This window comes from Mytilus trossulus, chromosome 6 (assembly GCF_036588685.1).
Source record: "Mytilus trossulus isolate FHL-02 chromosome 6, PNRI_Mtr1.1.1.hap1, whole genome shotgun sequence".
NCBI classification, from domain to species: domain Eukaryota; kingdom Metazoa; phylum Mollusca; class Bivalvia; order Mytilida; family Mytilidae; genus Mytilus; species Mytilus trossulus.
The window spans coordinates 18,017,039-18,034,647 of record NC_086378.1 but is presented as its reverse complement, the minus strand read 5'-3'; the positions used below and the strand labels follow the sequence as shown (position 1 = coordinate 18,034,647).

Below are 17,609 nucleotides of genomic sequence, written 5' to 3'. Positions count from 1 at the left end.
GTGTGATAACCCTTTTGATTTGTTCCTTGTTAGATATTGTGTAATTAAACATTATTCCAGGGCTAGGCTTGAAAATCCAGTATTGCTTAAAATATGTCTTAATCAAATTGACTGAACCGGCAAAGATTACTGAGTCCATATACCCTTAAACTGATATTTGGGTTTAAGCAAAGCATTACGCATACATGTCAATTTATTACATTACCTGACAGGGTTTTATTTTAATCAAAGACGGGTAACGTTATGTTCTTCTCATCTATTTCATGATGGTATAACACTAAAACCCTAACTAGAGGGAGTGTGCCTGATATTCATATGATGAAGACATAATCTTTCAATCAGTTTAACTTAAGGTCTGGAGCTGGCATGTCAGTAACTGCTATAGTAGTCTGTTGTAATGTATGTGTCATTGTCATTTTGTTTATTTTCTTTTGTTCATATTCTAACATCGGACTCGGACTTCTCTTAAACTGAGTTTTACTGTGCGTATTTTTTGCGTTTTCTACATTGGATAGAGGTATAGGGGAGGGTTGAGATCTCAAAAACATGTTTAACCCCGCCGCAATTTTCGCCTGTCCCAGATCAGGATCCTCTGACCTTTGTAAGTCTGGTAATATTTTTAATTTTAGTTTCTTGTGTATATAATTCGAAGCTTAGTATGACTTCCATTATCACTGAACTAGTATGCATATTTGTTATGGGCCAGCTGAAGGACGCCTCCGGGTGCTGGAGTTTCTTGCTATAAGACCCGTTGGTGGCCTTCAGTTGTTGTCTGCTCTATGGTCGGATGGTTGTCCCTTTGATACATTCCCCATTTCAGGGCCATTTTCAATTCTATTACATTTAAAATTAACATGAATAAGAAAGAAAGAAATGAAACTAATTTTTCACAAACAATTGTTTTATGATTGTCACATCATAATGATAAATATTTCTAAATTATTTTCTAAAATATCTATTTTTGGTAAATATATTATGCGTGGTTCAATATCAGCCCATGAGCCGCATGAACTTTTCACCTTTTGAACTTCTATTTAGGAACTACGTAAAATGATCAATATCTAAACTATAATGTTTCTCCACTGTTGAAGCATATGATAAAACGATCATAACATGTCTTTTTCCATATCGCATGATTATTGTATCATCAGCCCTCTGTCAATATCAGCCCTCGAGCCATATGCGGCTCTTGGGCTGATATTGAACATAGGGCTATACATGCGATATGGAAAATGCCATGTAATGATCTGATAATATCACATTTGATTTTAGTATTACAATTCGAAAACTTCTGAGAGCAAATTTAGAAAGTGTTACATGTAACGATGGCAGTTTTCAGATAATAACTATAAAAAGAAATAAGAAAATGACTATAGCAAAATAACCACCTATCCTATTTATAGAACAACTCCTGTTTTATCAAGCAACAAATAATCACATGATAAAACTGGAAGAAATAAGATATGAAATGTTTATATTTCTTTCAATTGAAATAAGGAACCATAAACAAAAATCTGAAAAAGAAAAAAATATATTCAATTAATCAGTTTGAACTATATGATGAATAACATGGCGAAGTCTATTTATAGACATGTACCACGACTCAGTCCGATTGCTATTAGGGAAATCCCCGAATTATAAAATCTAGAGATTGTGATTGGTTTAAATGATCACATGGTGTAGGGATTTTCCCAAGATGCTTTATTTTACCATGGAGGTCAAGCAGATTATATATTCTAGCCAGGCTTGTTAGATTTTCTGGAAAACCAGGCTTGTTTCATTTTCAGATGTGACAAGATATTTGCAAATGGACAAAATGAATAAGTATTTACACATGTGCACATTGTTCTAATATTGAATATTTACACAAAATGGCCACCAGACGTAAATCGAAAAAACAAAATGAGGCGACAAAGATCGATGAAAAAGAACACGCAGATCGTATTGCCGCCGCGGAGGCAATGTCATGCTTATCATCTATGGTTCTTTTGCCATCAAATTCAGACGAATTATTTTCTTTAAGTGTTGGGTCAAACGTAACTGTACCGAAAAGTACACCTGTTGGTACAAAAAACAATGCTAAGTCAGCAACAAGTAACGCCAACAAAAAGGGAAAAACCAGAACCAGGGCGACCAAAAATTCCCAGACTCCATCAAGTAAAAAAGCCCAGACTGAAAAAGACAAAAATGCAGCATCATCAATAAAACAAAAACAGAAATCACCAAAATATGCTTCCACTTTAGCCGTTTCAAGTAGTAAACAAACCAAGTTACCAGACCAGGTTTTATCATTGACAATTAATCCAAGAAACCCAAACCATGAAATGAAAAAGGTTGAAACCCCAAAATTACACAATAAAGAGCCAAAGAAAGTTGAAGATCAAGTTGTACAGCAACCAGACTTGCCACCATCATATATTCAAATTGAACCGTTAATTGCACCGCAATGTATTATACAAGTGGATCACAACAAACCAGGCCATGGACTTTACAACCTGTCTAGTAATGACCTGAATAAAATATTAGCTGGGAAATTGCCATTCCAAGTAAAATCTGACGGTGTGGATGGACAAACCATAGTTACTAAGGAGATTGCATCTAAGCTTGTTAATCTGGCTAGTACTGAAAGTGTTGAACTTTCTCAGTCAGCAGTTGATTCAATATTAACTCAAATGGCATTGAAACAAAAACTTGCAGTGACTACTAAAGAGTCTTCAGAATCATCTTTGCCTTTAAAGAAGCGGAGGTTACAAGGTTATAAAGAAGAAGGTGCACCACCTCCTGCAGAGGAATTGTCAGTAGAACAAGATCCTGCTAAGTTGGACGGTAATACTTGTATACATAATTATATTCTCATTGTTTGAAGAATTATAACAAAAACAAACAATGCATCAAAACCAAATATGGAATTTAAGATTAATTTGCTACTGTTTTGATTAACAAGCACAAGAAAAGTAATATGAATTGAAAAAAAATGGTACATTTTTTTAATGAGACAACATACATTTTATGTATACATGAACATGATGAAAATAATTATAATTAATGGAGATTGTTAGTAATACTCCAAAAATTAAAATTTTATGACAAACAGTAAACACTTTTGTGTATTACAATGTATTCCAAATAAAAATAAAATTACTATACTCAGACAATGACATATATGGTAAATGGTCATATGGTGTTATATCATGTGCATATGTACATTTGTATATGTCTCTGCTATAATTTAAACCTGAAATTTTCTTATGAATAATATTCAAATATTATTTTAACCCATTTAAGAAAAAAATATTGGTTATTGCAAGATATTTAAGTTATTTTTGTTGTTCATATTATCAATCATAAATCATATAAAAAACGTGATCAATATATATGTCAGACAGAGTTCAATATACATGATAAAATTAAAAGAATAACTGTATTCTTTATAAAAATGATAAATATTGAACACAGATGGGAAAAGTATAAATTTCTATACAAACTAACTTTTACTTTTATCATGTTTTATTGCTTACATGTATATTTCTGCATTTCTGAGTTATATGTATTAACAATTTTAAAGTGTTGAAAGATGAAAACATGTATATTTAATACAGTTTGAACTTTTATGAATGTACATGTGTACATTGTAGGAAGCATGTTTTATAATTTATCTTATTAGATAAATACTCTTGCATATATTTCCTTTTAAAATCAAAACTTATGAAACATTAATGAAAGGAATCTGATAAAAACTGAAAGATACATTTATCAAATTCAAGCTGTTGATAACACTTACATTATGTAATTAGTATCTTAAGCTTATTTAAGTAATTACATAACATTTGGTTCAATCTGTGTATTGATTTCAAAGTGGATTCCCACATGTTTACAAATACTATATTTTTCAAATCTTTACTAAGCATTTACCTTAACAACAAGGACGTAACTGGGTTAGCCACTAAATCTACACATATATACTTAAATGTACTTCATGTCTTGTATAACATGTATAACATAATTGAACAGAAAAGTTTATGGGATCATTTTCATAGTTCCAAGTTTTATGTTGACAGTTTTCGAAACAAAAGAAATTAATCAAGAACAATATTCATCTTAAAAACCTTTATCATTGTAGTTTAACTACATGTACAAGTTACATATGAACTAAGGCCAATAAATAAACAAAATACTGAAAATGAAAACTTTGTCTCCCAAAATTTTCTTGTAAATAATTGCTTCTGGGGCCAGGGGGTACTTGAATGTTCAAAACATGCATGTAGGTATACTATTAGTATTTGATACTGAAGATTAATAGTTGAATGGTCATGATGGTAGCAAAGGGCTATTACATTTTCACAATCTTACTATAAAGTTTTTATTGTATTGCCAAAAAAAATAAATTTAATTTTCAACATGCTCAATTTTGATTCTTAATTTTTCTTAATTTCTATTCAGAAACCCTTCATGTGACATACATGACATGAATACATTGTAGCATGTATTTAATTGTGTTAGGGTTATTATCAAGTATATTTGACATTTTCAGCTTCAGCTGTTCAGAATGCTTATGAACCAAAAGAAAGAGTGAACCCAGTAGCTGTAGATCCATCTACGAGTCTGATGTTACTGAATGAGATGCAGGTAGCTCTACAACAAGATGATGATGGGGATTTGTAAGTAGCTCACAAAATTAATATACTGTTTACTCTCAAAGGAGTAGGTCTGGTAAGGTCCGATTTTGGCTGCAAGTTTCAGGTTCATCTGACGAAAGATATTGACCACTTTTTAAACGCTTAAGTGTCTATTTCAATTGATTCAATTGGTTTAAGTGAAAGATTTTAACTAATTTAGTCATTAAAAACGATCCCATTCAAGCTCAAAATGAAAAATCTACCAAATATGCCCATATGCCGAAACATGTCACTTTTCAGATGGTTTTTGTCAAAAATGAAAGTGGCAGCATCCGTTTTTATCCTTAACCTTTATAAATGTTATGTATTATTATCAAATACAACTTACATTTCAATATTAAGGATGAACACGAATGCAGCCACTTTTGTTTTACACGGAAACCGTCTAAAATTTAACTAAAATGCTAGAATTGTGAAAATTTCAGTAATTTAGCATGACTTAATGAATGCTAGTACCCCATATATGTGCATTGTATTGTCAAAAACAGTCCATATTTATGTAGCAGAAGCATTTTACTATCCAATAAATAATAAAAAATTTACATTTTAACAAATTTGTAAAGCTGCTATTAGTGCTATATTTTGGGGCCAAAAAGGGGTCTTACTGGACCTACTTCTTTGTTTGATGTAAATTTATTGTTGTCAGAATTGTGAAAGAATAAGTTTATATATAACATGTATAAGTTTCATTATGATTTTTACCAATTCATATTTTTGCAGCATTTCTTTAAGTCACAATTATTAATCTTACATTTTAGTCTGTTGTTCTACAATAGCAATAATAATTGCACTAAAACAGAAATATATTTGGAATGATAAACAATTGATAAACACTATTGATTTATCAGAACTTTCATTGCTTGTACATGAACTAGAATCATGTATGAAACTCTTTACACAGAATGACAAATAGAAAAAAATATCATGTGCACACAGTTTGAAGTTTGATAATTTAATTTCAAGATCATGATTATATAAAACCATGGCTCATTAGAACTTTTTATTGTCCATAAAAATATATAAGTTCACTAAATTATACATTTGTATTATTTTCTTTCTGTTATTTTATACACATCACTGAGGTACACAAGAAAACATTTTCATGGTCTATAGTATGCCCACATGTATTTGAGGTATACAAGAAAACATTTTCATGGTCTATAGTATGTTAACATGTATTTGTTTTATATTTTCAGACCACTACACATTGCTGTTGTTCATGAGAATATTGTTATGGTCCAAAAGTTTGTACATTTGATGAGTATATCTGGTAAAAGTGTTGACAAATTCAACAAAGCACAACAGGTATTAAAAATGTTAAATGCTGTTTCTTAATTTTGTTTCAGGTTTCTAGATCTATCTGCGGTCACACCAATTTAATTTACATGTATTATTTGGAAGATAATGCTCTCATTGTTTCCATGAAATATCTTTCCTCCACCAAAAGACTACACGTCTTATACATGCACATGTATACATTTTGCACTTTGACAAGTAAAAAGGATAAAAATTACTCACTCTATTAACTGAACAGGAAAATTAGTCACTATTTTTTTTTCAACGCAGAAAAGAATAGTTGTTTTTTTAGAAATTACATCTGACATTAATTCAAGCACTCTACGTAAGGAACAAATAGGCTTATACCTAACTATTGGACATACATGTACCCAAAACATTTGTCCTAAGGAAGATATTTACCAGATTGTTTTGATAATGCACATTCAATATGCAATTTAATAGTAAACATTTTCCCTTAAGTGTATGTCATATTATGCATTTTTTCCCCCCCACTCTATACCAGATTTTCTTAATTTTCTATATAAAATCTGGTTTATGTATGATATATATCTAAAGATCCTCTTAAAAATCCTCCTAAAAGCAAAACAATTTCAATTTTAGAGCATTTACTTTTTTACAGACACCGTTGCACATAGCAGTAGAGCTGAAATTCATACAGGCAGTCCATACATTGTTGCTAGCTGGTGCTAATCCTAATCTGGTAAATAAGAATGGAGAAACCTGCATCCACATAGCTGTCAAGTCAAACTCTGTTGACTGTCTTCATCTCATCTTTAAATATACAATGAAACCAGACCTCAATGCAAGAAACTTTGATGGTATGTATATCTGATCATTTTCATTTTGATTTTTGATTCTGAATATTATGTATTCATACTGTAAATTCAGAAATTAATGCTAGCATATACTTTTATTTTAAATCTGGGACTGCTATTGTAAAAATTGTTACTAAAATTAAGAAACAAGTTTTTATTATTGCAAACTTGATATTGTAGTATTTTTGGCATTAAGATTAAAGCATTGCAATATTTTCTGAATTAACAATATTGGGTTCACAGAAATTGGTTTGATCAAAAGCTATGTTCATTATTTCAATGCTAGTGGGCTTGGTTGATATTCTTGCTGATAAAAAGAGTAAAAAATGGCATTATTCTATAAATCAACACTAATTCATAACCATAACTTTTTTTCCAGTTGGAAAACACCTTCTTTGTTAAAATATGGCCTATTAATTATAATGATTTTTGCAGGTCTGGCTCCAATTCACATAGCTGTAATGAAGGACAATATGGAGATTGTTCGGTTTCTCCTGGCCGAGAGAGCTGATGTTAATATTCAGGTACTAAGTTATTATGTATAATTTGACATTGGATAAATACATCAAAATTGAATATACCACATCTTTTCTTTTTTTCCCTGTTTAAACAATTGTTTTGATTTAACTGCATCAGGAATGCTAAGCATCAGAAATTTGGAAAGTGAAAATAGTACCAATTCATTGAGTGCAGAGTTTCTGCTGGCGGTCGCGATTTGCGAAAAAATAATAATTGTGGCGATTAAAATTCATCATTGGCGAAAGAATTTGGCGAAAGAAATACATATAACGATTCATTTTCAGCCATCTTGTTTATTTACTTTTTTCGGGTTTCTCTGACTTTACCTCTCAGACATACTCGGAATTCACCTTGAACTCGTTAAGATTTTGACAGAAAATCAATAATCAGCTGATTGCATTAATAGCTATCGACATCAAAGGACTAATTAATAAAGGTGTTGATTATATGATATGACAAAATGATATGGTTAAAAGGCTTCTGCACATGTCACAAATGAATTTATTTACCGCTTTGCGACGTACGTGTTTGAAGCAAAATTTACGCTTTATCTCCTTCTTATGAAAAGAAAATTGTTGTTATAAAAATGTTCAAAAGCTAGAAAGGTCTCTGATTTAAAACTTTATCATATAACTTTCATAAAGATCATTGATTTGAGTGGGTACTTCAAAGTCGTTTCTGTAAGACACGTGTTTCAAGCATATAGTTTTACTTATTTACGATGGTCTAGACAAGAAAACTGTCGTTATGAAGAAATCTATTCAAAAGGTTGGCATGAGAGTAACCCTTCAATGTAATGACTACACCTTACACGAGGGATCAATTCCAAGTGATAAGATTCTTCGTTTTGTTGTAAAAAACACTTCTTATTTAAAGGAAGGGGGAGGGCTGGAAAAAAAATTGAAAAAAATATAAAAAAAAAATATATTTGGCGAAAAAAATAATAAAGTGGTGAAAAATATATTGTTTTGGCGAAAGAGGTGGCGAAAAAAAATAATTGACCCATGGGAAACCCTGATTGAGTGTATTTAAAAGATATTTTTATAGGTAACCTTAATTTATTGCTATTTTGTGCATTTTTCCTTTGATCGTTTTTTGTGATAATTTTCATATCATGCTTTTCGCTTGAAATGGAAAAATTATCGCTAGAAACTAAGGAGGCCACATGTCGTTGCTAATGAAATTGACAACGTCGTCATAGGTAAAATAGCAACAAACAGATTATCATTGGTCATCTCAACTCGATTGTTTTTCTCACTTTCGCTGTACCAGCTCAAGCGAGAAAATCAATCTCGTTGAGATGATCAACGATAATCTATAAGTACATGTTTTTTTAGAAATACAGAGTAGACCCCTATTGACAGATAATATAGATACACTAATACCTTGATGATACTTTGTGTGTGAAAAAGACAATAAGAAAAGTTTATTAATGGTTAAAAAAAGATAGATTTTTTTTCTCTCACCTTTGAACATGGTCATCAGACATTGCAAATTGTATAGAATGCCCTGAATGGACATACCTACTATAGATCATACCATGAACCATTCAGTACTTATAAGATTCCTACCTCTATCCAGTTGATTAAACTATTTCAGGATGGTAAAAGTGGAAGAACTCCATTATTTTATTCAGTTGAAGGTAACCTTATACCCATGGTTGAGTTGTTTCAGAAAGTTGGAGCCAATTTAGATCTTCCTAACTATGCTAGTGTTACTGCTGTTATGGCTGCACAAGCCAGAGGCTTCCATGAAATAGCTTCCATGCTCCTGAGATGTATGGACTCCAAAGCTTATCTGGAGATGAAGGAGAGAGAAAAAGGAACACCTGTCAAAAAGGTATAGCTATTTTTCAAATGAGTTGCAATATTTTCTCCTTTAGTTTAAGATATTGGTATAGTTTTGTAAGGCACTTAAGCTTCTTAACTCCATTTACTGGATTACATTTTGTAGTTGATTTCACATCTGTAAGAATTTTTTTTAAGGCAAGTTCCTTGGGTAAATCAACTGGACATAAGTATTTAATAGATATACATATAAGAAGATGTATATATGTTGTATGAGTTCTCCATCCAAGTCTCAATGTGTATAAAGGTCAACCATTATAGGGTCAAAGTACAGCCTTCAACACAGGGCCTTGGCTCTCACCGAACAGCAACCTATAAAGGGCCCCTAAAATTACTAGTGTATAAAATGGTGTAATACCATTCAAACAGGAAAACCAACCATCCCATGTATATTAAAAAAAAACCAGAAACAAAAACACTTATGAAACACATCAACAAACATCACTACTCAACTACAGATTCCTAATTTCACAATAGGAAATTAATCATGGGAGATGAAGAAGGATAAAAAAGATGTCAGAAATACATTTTCTTTACTATTTTCTGAATTATATACGAAATCAAGATGTGTTCTCTATGATGATAGGTTCATTAGGTTGGGGTCCTAGTGACCTGTCATCAAACATATTTAAGACATTTTTTTACATTGCCTCATGAGCAACTGCAATTTATTTCTTTGTCAGTTTTATAGATCTGATATAAATAAAATGAAAAACTTATAAGAGGATGCATGGTTAAGGGTTATTTTCGTTCAATGTATGTTGCCTTTTTTATTTCATGTGCATCTGTGAAAAGATTCATTATTCACTGTGTTTCATGAAATCAGTCAAAAAAACAATGTACTAGAAATGTTTAATTGTTTGTTCATCTTGAAATTGCAATTTTATATTATATTTTCCCGTGCAGATACCAACCTTTACACCCATCTTATAAACTTATAGTGTTATAATAATTTTGCTGGTTCATTTTAGGTTCCCATTCCACGCATTCCAAGTAAATCCCATCTGATACAAGGTATAGACAGTAAACCAATGTTGGTAGATTTCCAACAGTTAGCAAACTCAGATTCTAATGACTCATCACAATCTTTCTCAGTCATGAGAAAACGAGCAAGAAGTACAGATGGGAAAAAAGAAAAAGACTCTAATAAACAAGATACAGAGAGCAAAGGAGAGACAATAGAAATAGAAGAAAGGACGAAAACTGAGGAAGATATGAAACCTGTCGAAAATGGCATTCCCCAGGAAAATAAACTAGAAGTGGCCATACCACAACAGCAAAATCAGGTTCTAATTCCTAGGGAATTGTTGGAGAAACTTCAAAGTACTATGTTATCTCTACTAACTATGCAAAAATTACAACAGGCTGCTGGCATTGATCCGAGTTCTCCCACCTCCTTACCAAGTGTAGGGAATTTACCAGTACAAAATGCTTTATTGCAACGTGACTCTTTACAAAGTACATTACTGCGGAATGCAATACAGAATGCTAATTCACAAGGTCCAATGGTTCAGAGTTTTGCATCTCCAAGTGTATCCAAACAAAATGGTGTACCACAAAATGTGTCAGTTCCCAATAGTACACCACAACGTGTATCCATTCCGAACATTACGAAACAAAGTGTATCAGGGCAGAATAATACAACACAGGGTGGTGTACCCTTGCAAAATGTGACTGGCATGAATCTATCCAGTATTTTACTCAATGCTATAAGTGCTAATATTCTGAATACCCAAAATAAAACTTTGGAACCAAGTCCTGCTAAAAATAACATGATAGAGAATGACAAATCGAAAACTAGCATAGATACAAATAATAGCATGATTGAAAATGACATGCCTAAAAAAGGTCCACTTGATTTAAAAGTAGTTAAAAATGGAGGTACCAATGAGAGCAAAAAGGATAGCGCTAATTCTAATAAAGGGAATGAAAAGTCAAAGGAAAAGACTAAAACTAAGCATGCTGTGTTACAGCAATTACTGAATGTAAAAAATAATGACGCTGGAAAAGTGACAGAAAAGAAGCAGAAAGTTGTGGACAATATAAGAGTTGAAGAACCAATGGAGGTGTCAGATTCTAGAAGCAGTACTCCTGATAATTCATTTAATAGTGCAACAAAAACTGGCAAAGCAGTCGGTCACGCTGCAATGAACCAGCTTGGGCGAGTGACAAATGTTTCATCGTCATTACAGGCAACTCTACTTCAGATGCTTCAAGCTAAACAAAATAAACCATTAAATTTAAGCACTGGGAAAGATAGCAGCAACACCTCATAGTGATTTTTCATCTATATACAATATGTTTAAACAGATTTTTGTGGCATTCTTAACTTTTTTATTCAAATTCTTATTGTCTATACTCATTACAAGTTGCCATTATAATCATTTTTGTGTATGAACTTTTATGTCAGATGATTCAAATGTTCTATACAGTAGTTCTTTTCTTAAAAAGATATTAGGAGGAAAGACACTTAAAAATTGATAAATATTTATGTATTAAAGACAATTATTACTAACGTAAGATATTTTGTGAAAAGATTGCATTGGCACAAATGTTATTACAGTAGAACTTCATCAATGCTTCTGCTCACCTGTTCCTTAATTTATTAATTCACGCTCATCGCTGCCTTAATGTACTCATTAAAAATCATTTTTATTTTATACATAAACCAATTTTAATGCAAATGGTCTGTGCAAAAGCATTTTGATTGTTCAGTTAAAATCAAAATCCATCAAATGAGAAAGGATTGATTGAGTTAATAATCGTAATAAATACGGAATATATTTTTTATAAGTTGTGAATGTGATGATATGGTTGAAGACATATAATCCATTTGAAAATTCCAGTAAATATATCCATGGCACCATTTTGACTGCTTTGTTAAATATATATATATATATATATATATAGGTCTTTAAAGATACATACATGTATACCTAACAAGCTTACATGCAAAAAGGGAATTTTGTACAAGCATATTAAAATCTGTGGCAATAAATGTAGGACTGATGTCAACAAGATATTATGTGTCCTATAACCAGTATCCAGTTATTTTTTTTCTGTTTGTCAGAAAATGGTGAATAACGCAATATTTTGTGTGCTACATCATGTATACAAATCTCTTCCCTGAAGTTGTTTCAAATTCTTTAACTGTTAAAGCTTATACCTACATTTCCTAAAGGTTTTATCCTGAAGATATTGGAAATGATACGAAGAAATGATTTTGACAAAATTAGATTATTGGTCTAATTCTAGCCTGAAACAATGCCATGTCCAGGTTAATGTATTAATATTTCAATTTAATTTTCATCAATAGATCCTTTTTACAGTTTAAAGCAAGCAACTTTTATACTATAAATTCACTAGAAAAAGGAGTGGTGTATAATTTTTCCCGTAACAAAAACTTGAGTTAAACAATTTGGCTCAACTATCATGACTTATGTTTTTTGTTATCTTTACACAAGTACTTTTGTTTTTGTTTTGAAAAATTATAATATTCACTTTCAGATACATATTTGTTAATTAATTTAGATTGTTTTTGGTACATTTGCATAAGATTTACTGTTACTTATGTAATTATAAGATTTTTATTATGTTAAAAAATAAAGATGAAGTTAAGCTTTTTTTGTACATGAGTACAGTAAACGAACGAATTATCACCTTCAATGTGTCATAGGAAGTCTACCAACCTTGGGATCCTCACATAACTAGTAAATTTGCAACATTTATCAAACAAATTTTATTTTTTCTTATATTTGCCATTTCCATGATTTCATCAATATCAGTTGTAGCTTTGATGGTTGCAAATTAATTTTTTGTGTAATGCATCATGTTAGCAGAGCAAGTAATTTGGAAATTTGGAGCTACATTGTATTAAATTTTAAATTGATATCATCACCATTACATACATTATAGCTAATCCTTTTGAGTGCAACAGTGTTAAAATAATTAACAAACTTTACATGTAATTGGAAGAAAATGATCATACCAACTGCAACTGTGACTAAACTAAAAAAATTAAAACTTTAAAACATTTTTTTTATCGATTAGACGCAAAAGACTATTGAAAAACAAGTAAAATGTGGCTTCCACTTTGAATTGCTATCAATGATTTTCATTCCAAAGTTCTTAACTTTGCTTTTTAGAAAAGTTTAGTACATGCTTTATTAGTTAATTTATAAATAGTTTTCTCACTGATGGTTGATGGTATATTGATGTTAAGTTTAAGATCCTTGTAGAGTAGAATACTTATTACATAGTAGTCTAGATATGTAATCATCATACTGAAAATGGAATGTTTGTTTGACTAGGAGATGTATGCTGTTGGTATAAGTGTAAATGCATGTGTAAGTTAATAGAAATCTATAATTAGAAACAATTTCATTATACATGTTATAACCTATATAAAATCCCTTTTATACTCAGCATTTTAATTTTCAAGAATCTATTTATAAAGATTGTTGCCCAACAAATTTCTAGTATTTTCAGGGGTGGACCAAGCCATGGATCTGCCACTGATTTGTTTGTAGTTTTGGCATTTATTTTTGGAGAGAGAGAAAATGAAAAGATAATTATCTTAAAGATTTTTACAAAGGAATCTATTCTATATATTTCGTGATTACATTATTTGTGTGAAAGTTATCTATGTGCAGACAATGTTGTTAAATTTTGATTAAAGTGTTAGATATTTACCAGCTGCTTATGCAATTATATCATGTCATAAACATACTTAAACATGTTGCTGCTTATAAGTTTGGTAATAATAAGCATAGTAGAGTTATCAAATTCTGGTACAAATGTAATGACTTACTATAGGTTTGATTATATTTTCAGATAACTGCCATATTATTGGGAACCCAATCATACTTTTCCACAGATTCACTTGATAGTTACCTGTCCATTTAAAGTTTTGGCAGTTCATTTGTCCCATTGAACAAATACAAAAGAAGATAATTTTTTTGATCAGGTGAATTAATCAATGAGCAAGATTCCTCTTAGAAGAAATTTAAAGGTCCCATTGAATACACTACGCAGAAAACAATAGCTTTTGTATTTGTTCAATGGGACAAAACAACTTGCAAAAGTTTAAATGGACATGTAACTTGCAGGTGAATCTGTGGAAAATTATGATTGGGTTCGCAATAACAGTATTCACATATCTTTACTTATATATATATATATTACCAGATTTACTACTACAGTATGCTTGAATGTGCTGTATGTCTGGTTAACCATTAATTTGTTGGCAGCATTTTATGTTGCATTTAAATTTTGTTATTGCATCATTAAATGTACATTGTGAAAGTTTTTGTTATTTATTTTCACTCTTGTAAATACTTGTTGCTAAATCTGAAGCAGCAAATATTTAATGCACATTCAGCAGCAGTTATTATTGGTTGCAAATTATTTGCTGTTTGTAGTATTTGTTTTTTCATTGATTCTTTTGTCATAAATCAGGTTGTTGTGTTTGTCTTATGAATTGTTTCACATTTTTTTCATGTCAGGTCTTTAATAATACAGATTTTGCTTATTGTTGAAGGCAAATAAAAATAAAATATTGAAATATGACTGCTTCCAATAATTCTGAATGTGTTATGAAGTTTTGATGAGTACAAGTTTCACTAATTTAAATAATCATGCTAGTGTTTCGATGCTGATGCAGTTAATATACTAGCTAGTAAATACTCTACGAATCTCTAGAGACCAATAGAATGTGTCCCCATGCCTGCTGTTCCAGGTTTCTTATAAAAAAAACTAATATTATATAAGAATACCATTATTTACATATTTCTCCAGAATAGAATATATTTTTATGAAGTGAGCAGATTGGCTTTGATGACTTGTTACATGATCACTTTTGGACTTGTCTGATATCTACTAACTTCCTGGTTCCTATACTTAACTTTACAAACAACACACATATTTTTTCTCACCTAGTGCATGAAATAGTGATTACAATCCATCTAAGGCACACACTATTTGTATAAAGCTTGATATTTTAGAGGGAAGAAGACTGGGCACTTCACTATCTACACTTATGTCTTTGGATTTTAAACCAATAAAAATTACTTACTTACTTACTTACTTATGTCTTCAACTACTAAGTAGAGGACCAACATTCCAACATTTTTCTTGTGTCTTAACAAAGTTTTGCTGAAACTTTCTTGTTTGAAAAAAGTGGTACCAATCTGGGTTAGCAGAACAGTGACAAACAGTGCAGACTGCTTCATGCCTTATTTTACATCCACCTTATGAAAGGAAGTTCCTGTCTGTCATAAGTCCATTGTCTTTGACCTCATTTGTAAGGTGTACATGTCAGTTTGGTAGGTTCCACCTGACTTTGACCTCATAATTTGAGGCTCATTTTCATGGTTCATTACTCAATATGATTTTTTTTCCAGATTAGTCTTTGCTTAGATACTGTAAGCCATATAGGTTAACTATATTTGTGTACATTTCTGTCTGGCATGTTTCATTGTTCATTGGTCAACAATAAGTTTTCATGTTTTTCATGGTTTGTTCTGTATCTTGTAAACTATCAAAGATTATTGTATTGAATGATTAAGGTGGTACCTAACACTACAGGGAGATAACTCTGTAAAATCAGCAGAATGTTTTAATGACGTTGTGTTCTTAATGGATATTAAGCCTCTCAATGATCAAAATAAGTGTTTGTCAAACTTCTATATAACAAGTGTAATTTTTCTGATTAAACAGTTGGTTCAATTTTTTTGATTTTTTTTATATTTTTGTCAAAGGGTCAAAGTAAATACTTTGTCAAAATTTTAAGAAAATTAAACGAGCCAAATTAATTTTAGTTCAGGTGTTAGGTACCACCTTAAGGTGTTAATGTCTGTCTGATAATGATCAAAGATGCCAATAGCTTTTACTACATAAACCAGAAGAGCTAACAAAGAGATTAGAAAAGAAGACCCCCAAGCATTAACAAGTATTCAAAAACTGAGAATTTCATTTGACACAATAAACACAAAATACACAACGGGAAGAACAATGCTCAGATTTTTTTGTTCAGTACAAATAGTTATCTTCATTTAACTTCTATTTAAGCCATAAATGCCTTGTTTATCAAATAACAAGTAATACTAACAAAGAGATTAGAAATATAAGACCAAAGCATTTTAAGTATACACAAACTGAGAATTTTTAAACTGGACACAACAGAACTTATCACAAAACAGTGAAAGTATGAAAAAACAAAATACTGCACAGAAAAAAAAGCTTAGAACAATTAAACTTTTTAAAAAGAAGAAGAGACATCAAATACCTTTTAAAGGTAGTATCAGGTATGAGTATAAGCAAGCTTCAGCTGAGTCATTCATGGCCTCAAACACATTCTTATTTATTATTGTTGTTTGAAATTTTTTATTTGTTTTGATTTTGCTTATAAAAAGTCTGGCTTTTACTGGTAACTTTTATTCAATTTGCAATTTCTAAATTTCTACATGTTTTTAGTGACCTACAAGTGTAGACACAGATAACACCAAAAAGAAAAGTTGTTATATATCATCCACCATTATAGAACTTGTCTGAGATATAACTGATATTAACCTGTAGTATAGTTTTAAAATAAATTGGTAAGAATTGTACCCATGAGTAAGCTTACCGGTACAATATAAAAAAGAAGATGTGGTATGATTGCCAATGAGACATCCACAAAAGACCAAAATGACACAGACGTTAACAACTATAGGTCACCGCATAGTCAGCTATAAAAGGCCCCTATGAGACAATGTAAAACAATTGGCCTTATTTATGTAAAAAAAATTGAACGAAAAACAAATATGTAACACATAAACAAACGAAAACCACTGAATTACAGGCTCCTTACTATGGACATAAATAATGTGGCTGGGTTAAAAGGCAATTTTCCATAAATTTAATATTTCCAAGGGGCATAGCTCTTAAACAAAAAAGATGAATGCACCATAATAAAATTTGTCCTTGATATTGCTGATATCAACCTATATAGTATAAGTTTTATAAAAATCTGGCTCGAATTATACGAGGCAATTATCCATTAAAATAAGACTTGAAAATACTCATTAATTTGCATACCAAATATAATAGGCTTAACATTTGCAGTTCATCTTACACTGATCAAATCACAAACTAATACATATTGTACATATAAACTAAGCAAATGTTTCAAACAGCATACATATGTCTTGCTTTTGGGCTATGTCAAGACGAGACAATTATCTGGCAAGTATTGTGCCAGTGAGAGTGCATTTAAGAAGGTGGAGTATTGTTATTACATGAGAGTTATAAAGAACTATATTTCAGTGTGTATACATTTTGTAGATTTAATAGCTAACCTGTAGTTAGGGAGGCTGGTGCATTAGCAAAGATTTATAACAAGTTCCAATCATTCCAAAAACATAATCAGAAGAATGGCATCAGATCAACTCTAAAGGAACAACCTTTTATAAATG

At 31.0% G+C, this 17,609-nt stretch overlaps 1 protein-coding gene across 1 annotated transcript; it reads left to right on the top strand.

Annotated features, from left to right (window-relative positions):
* The first annotated feature begins 1,721 nt into the window (after positions 1-1,721).
* On the top strand, positions 1,722-13,037 carry LOC134720886 (uncharacterized). Its single transcript, XM_063583437.1, has 7 exons — positions 1,722-2,826; positions 4,532-4,658; positions 5,873-5,981; positions 6,595-6,793; positions 7,226-7,314; positions 8,909-9,148; positions 10,128-13,037. The coding sequence occupies exons 1-7, from the start codon at positions 1,872-1,874 to the stop codon at positions 11,430-11,432; spliced, it is 3,024 nt and encodes a 1,007-aa protein (XP_063439507.1). The 5' UTR covers positions 1,722-1,871; the 3' UTR covers positions 11,433-13,037.
* Positions 13,038-17,609: the final 4,572 nt, after the last annotated feature.

Coding starts and splice junctions, on each gene's coding strand:
- LOC134720886 (XM_063583437.1), top strand. CDS start 1,872: ATGGCCACCAGACGTAAATCGAAAAAACAAAATGAGGCGACAAAGATC. Junction 7,315..8,908: donor GAGCTGATGTTAATATTCAG/GTACTAAGTTAT, acceptor AAACTATTTCAG/GATGGTAAAAGTGGAAGAAC. Junction 9,149..10,127: donor AAGGAACACCTGTCAAAAAG/GTATAGCTATTT, acceptor GGTTCATTTTAG/GTTCCCATTCCACGCATTCC.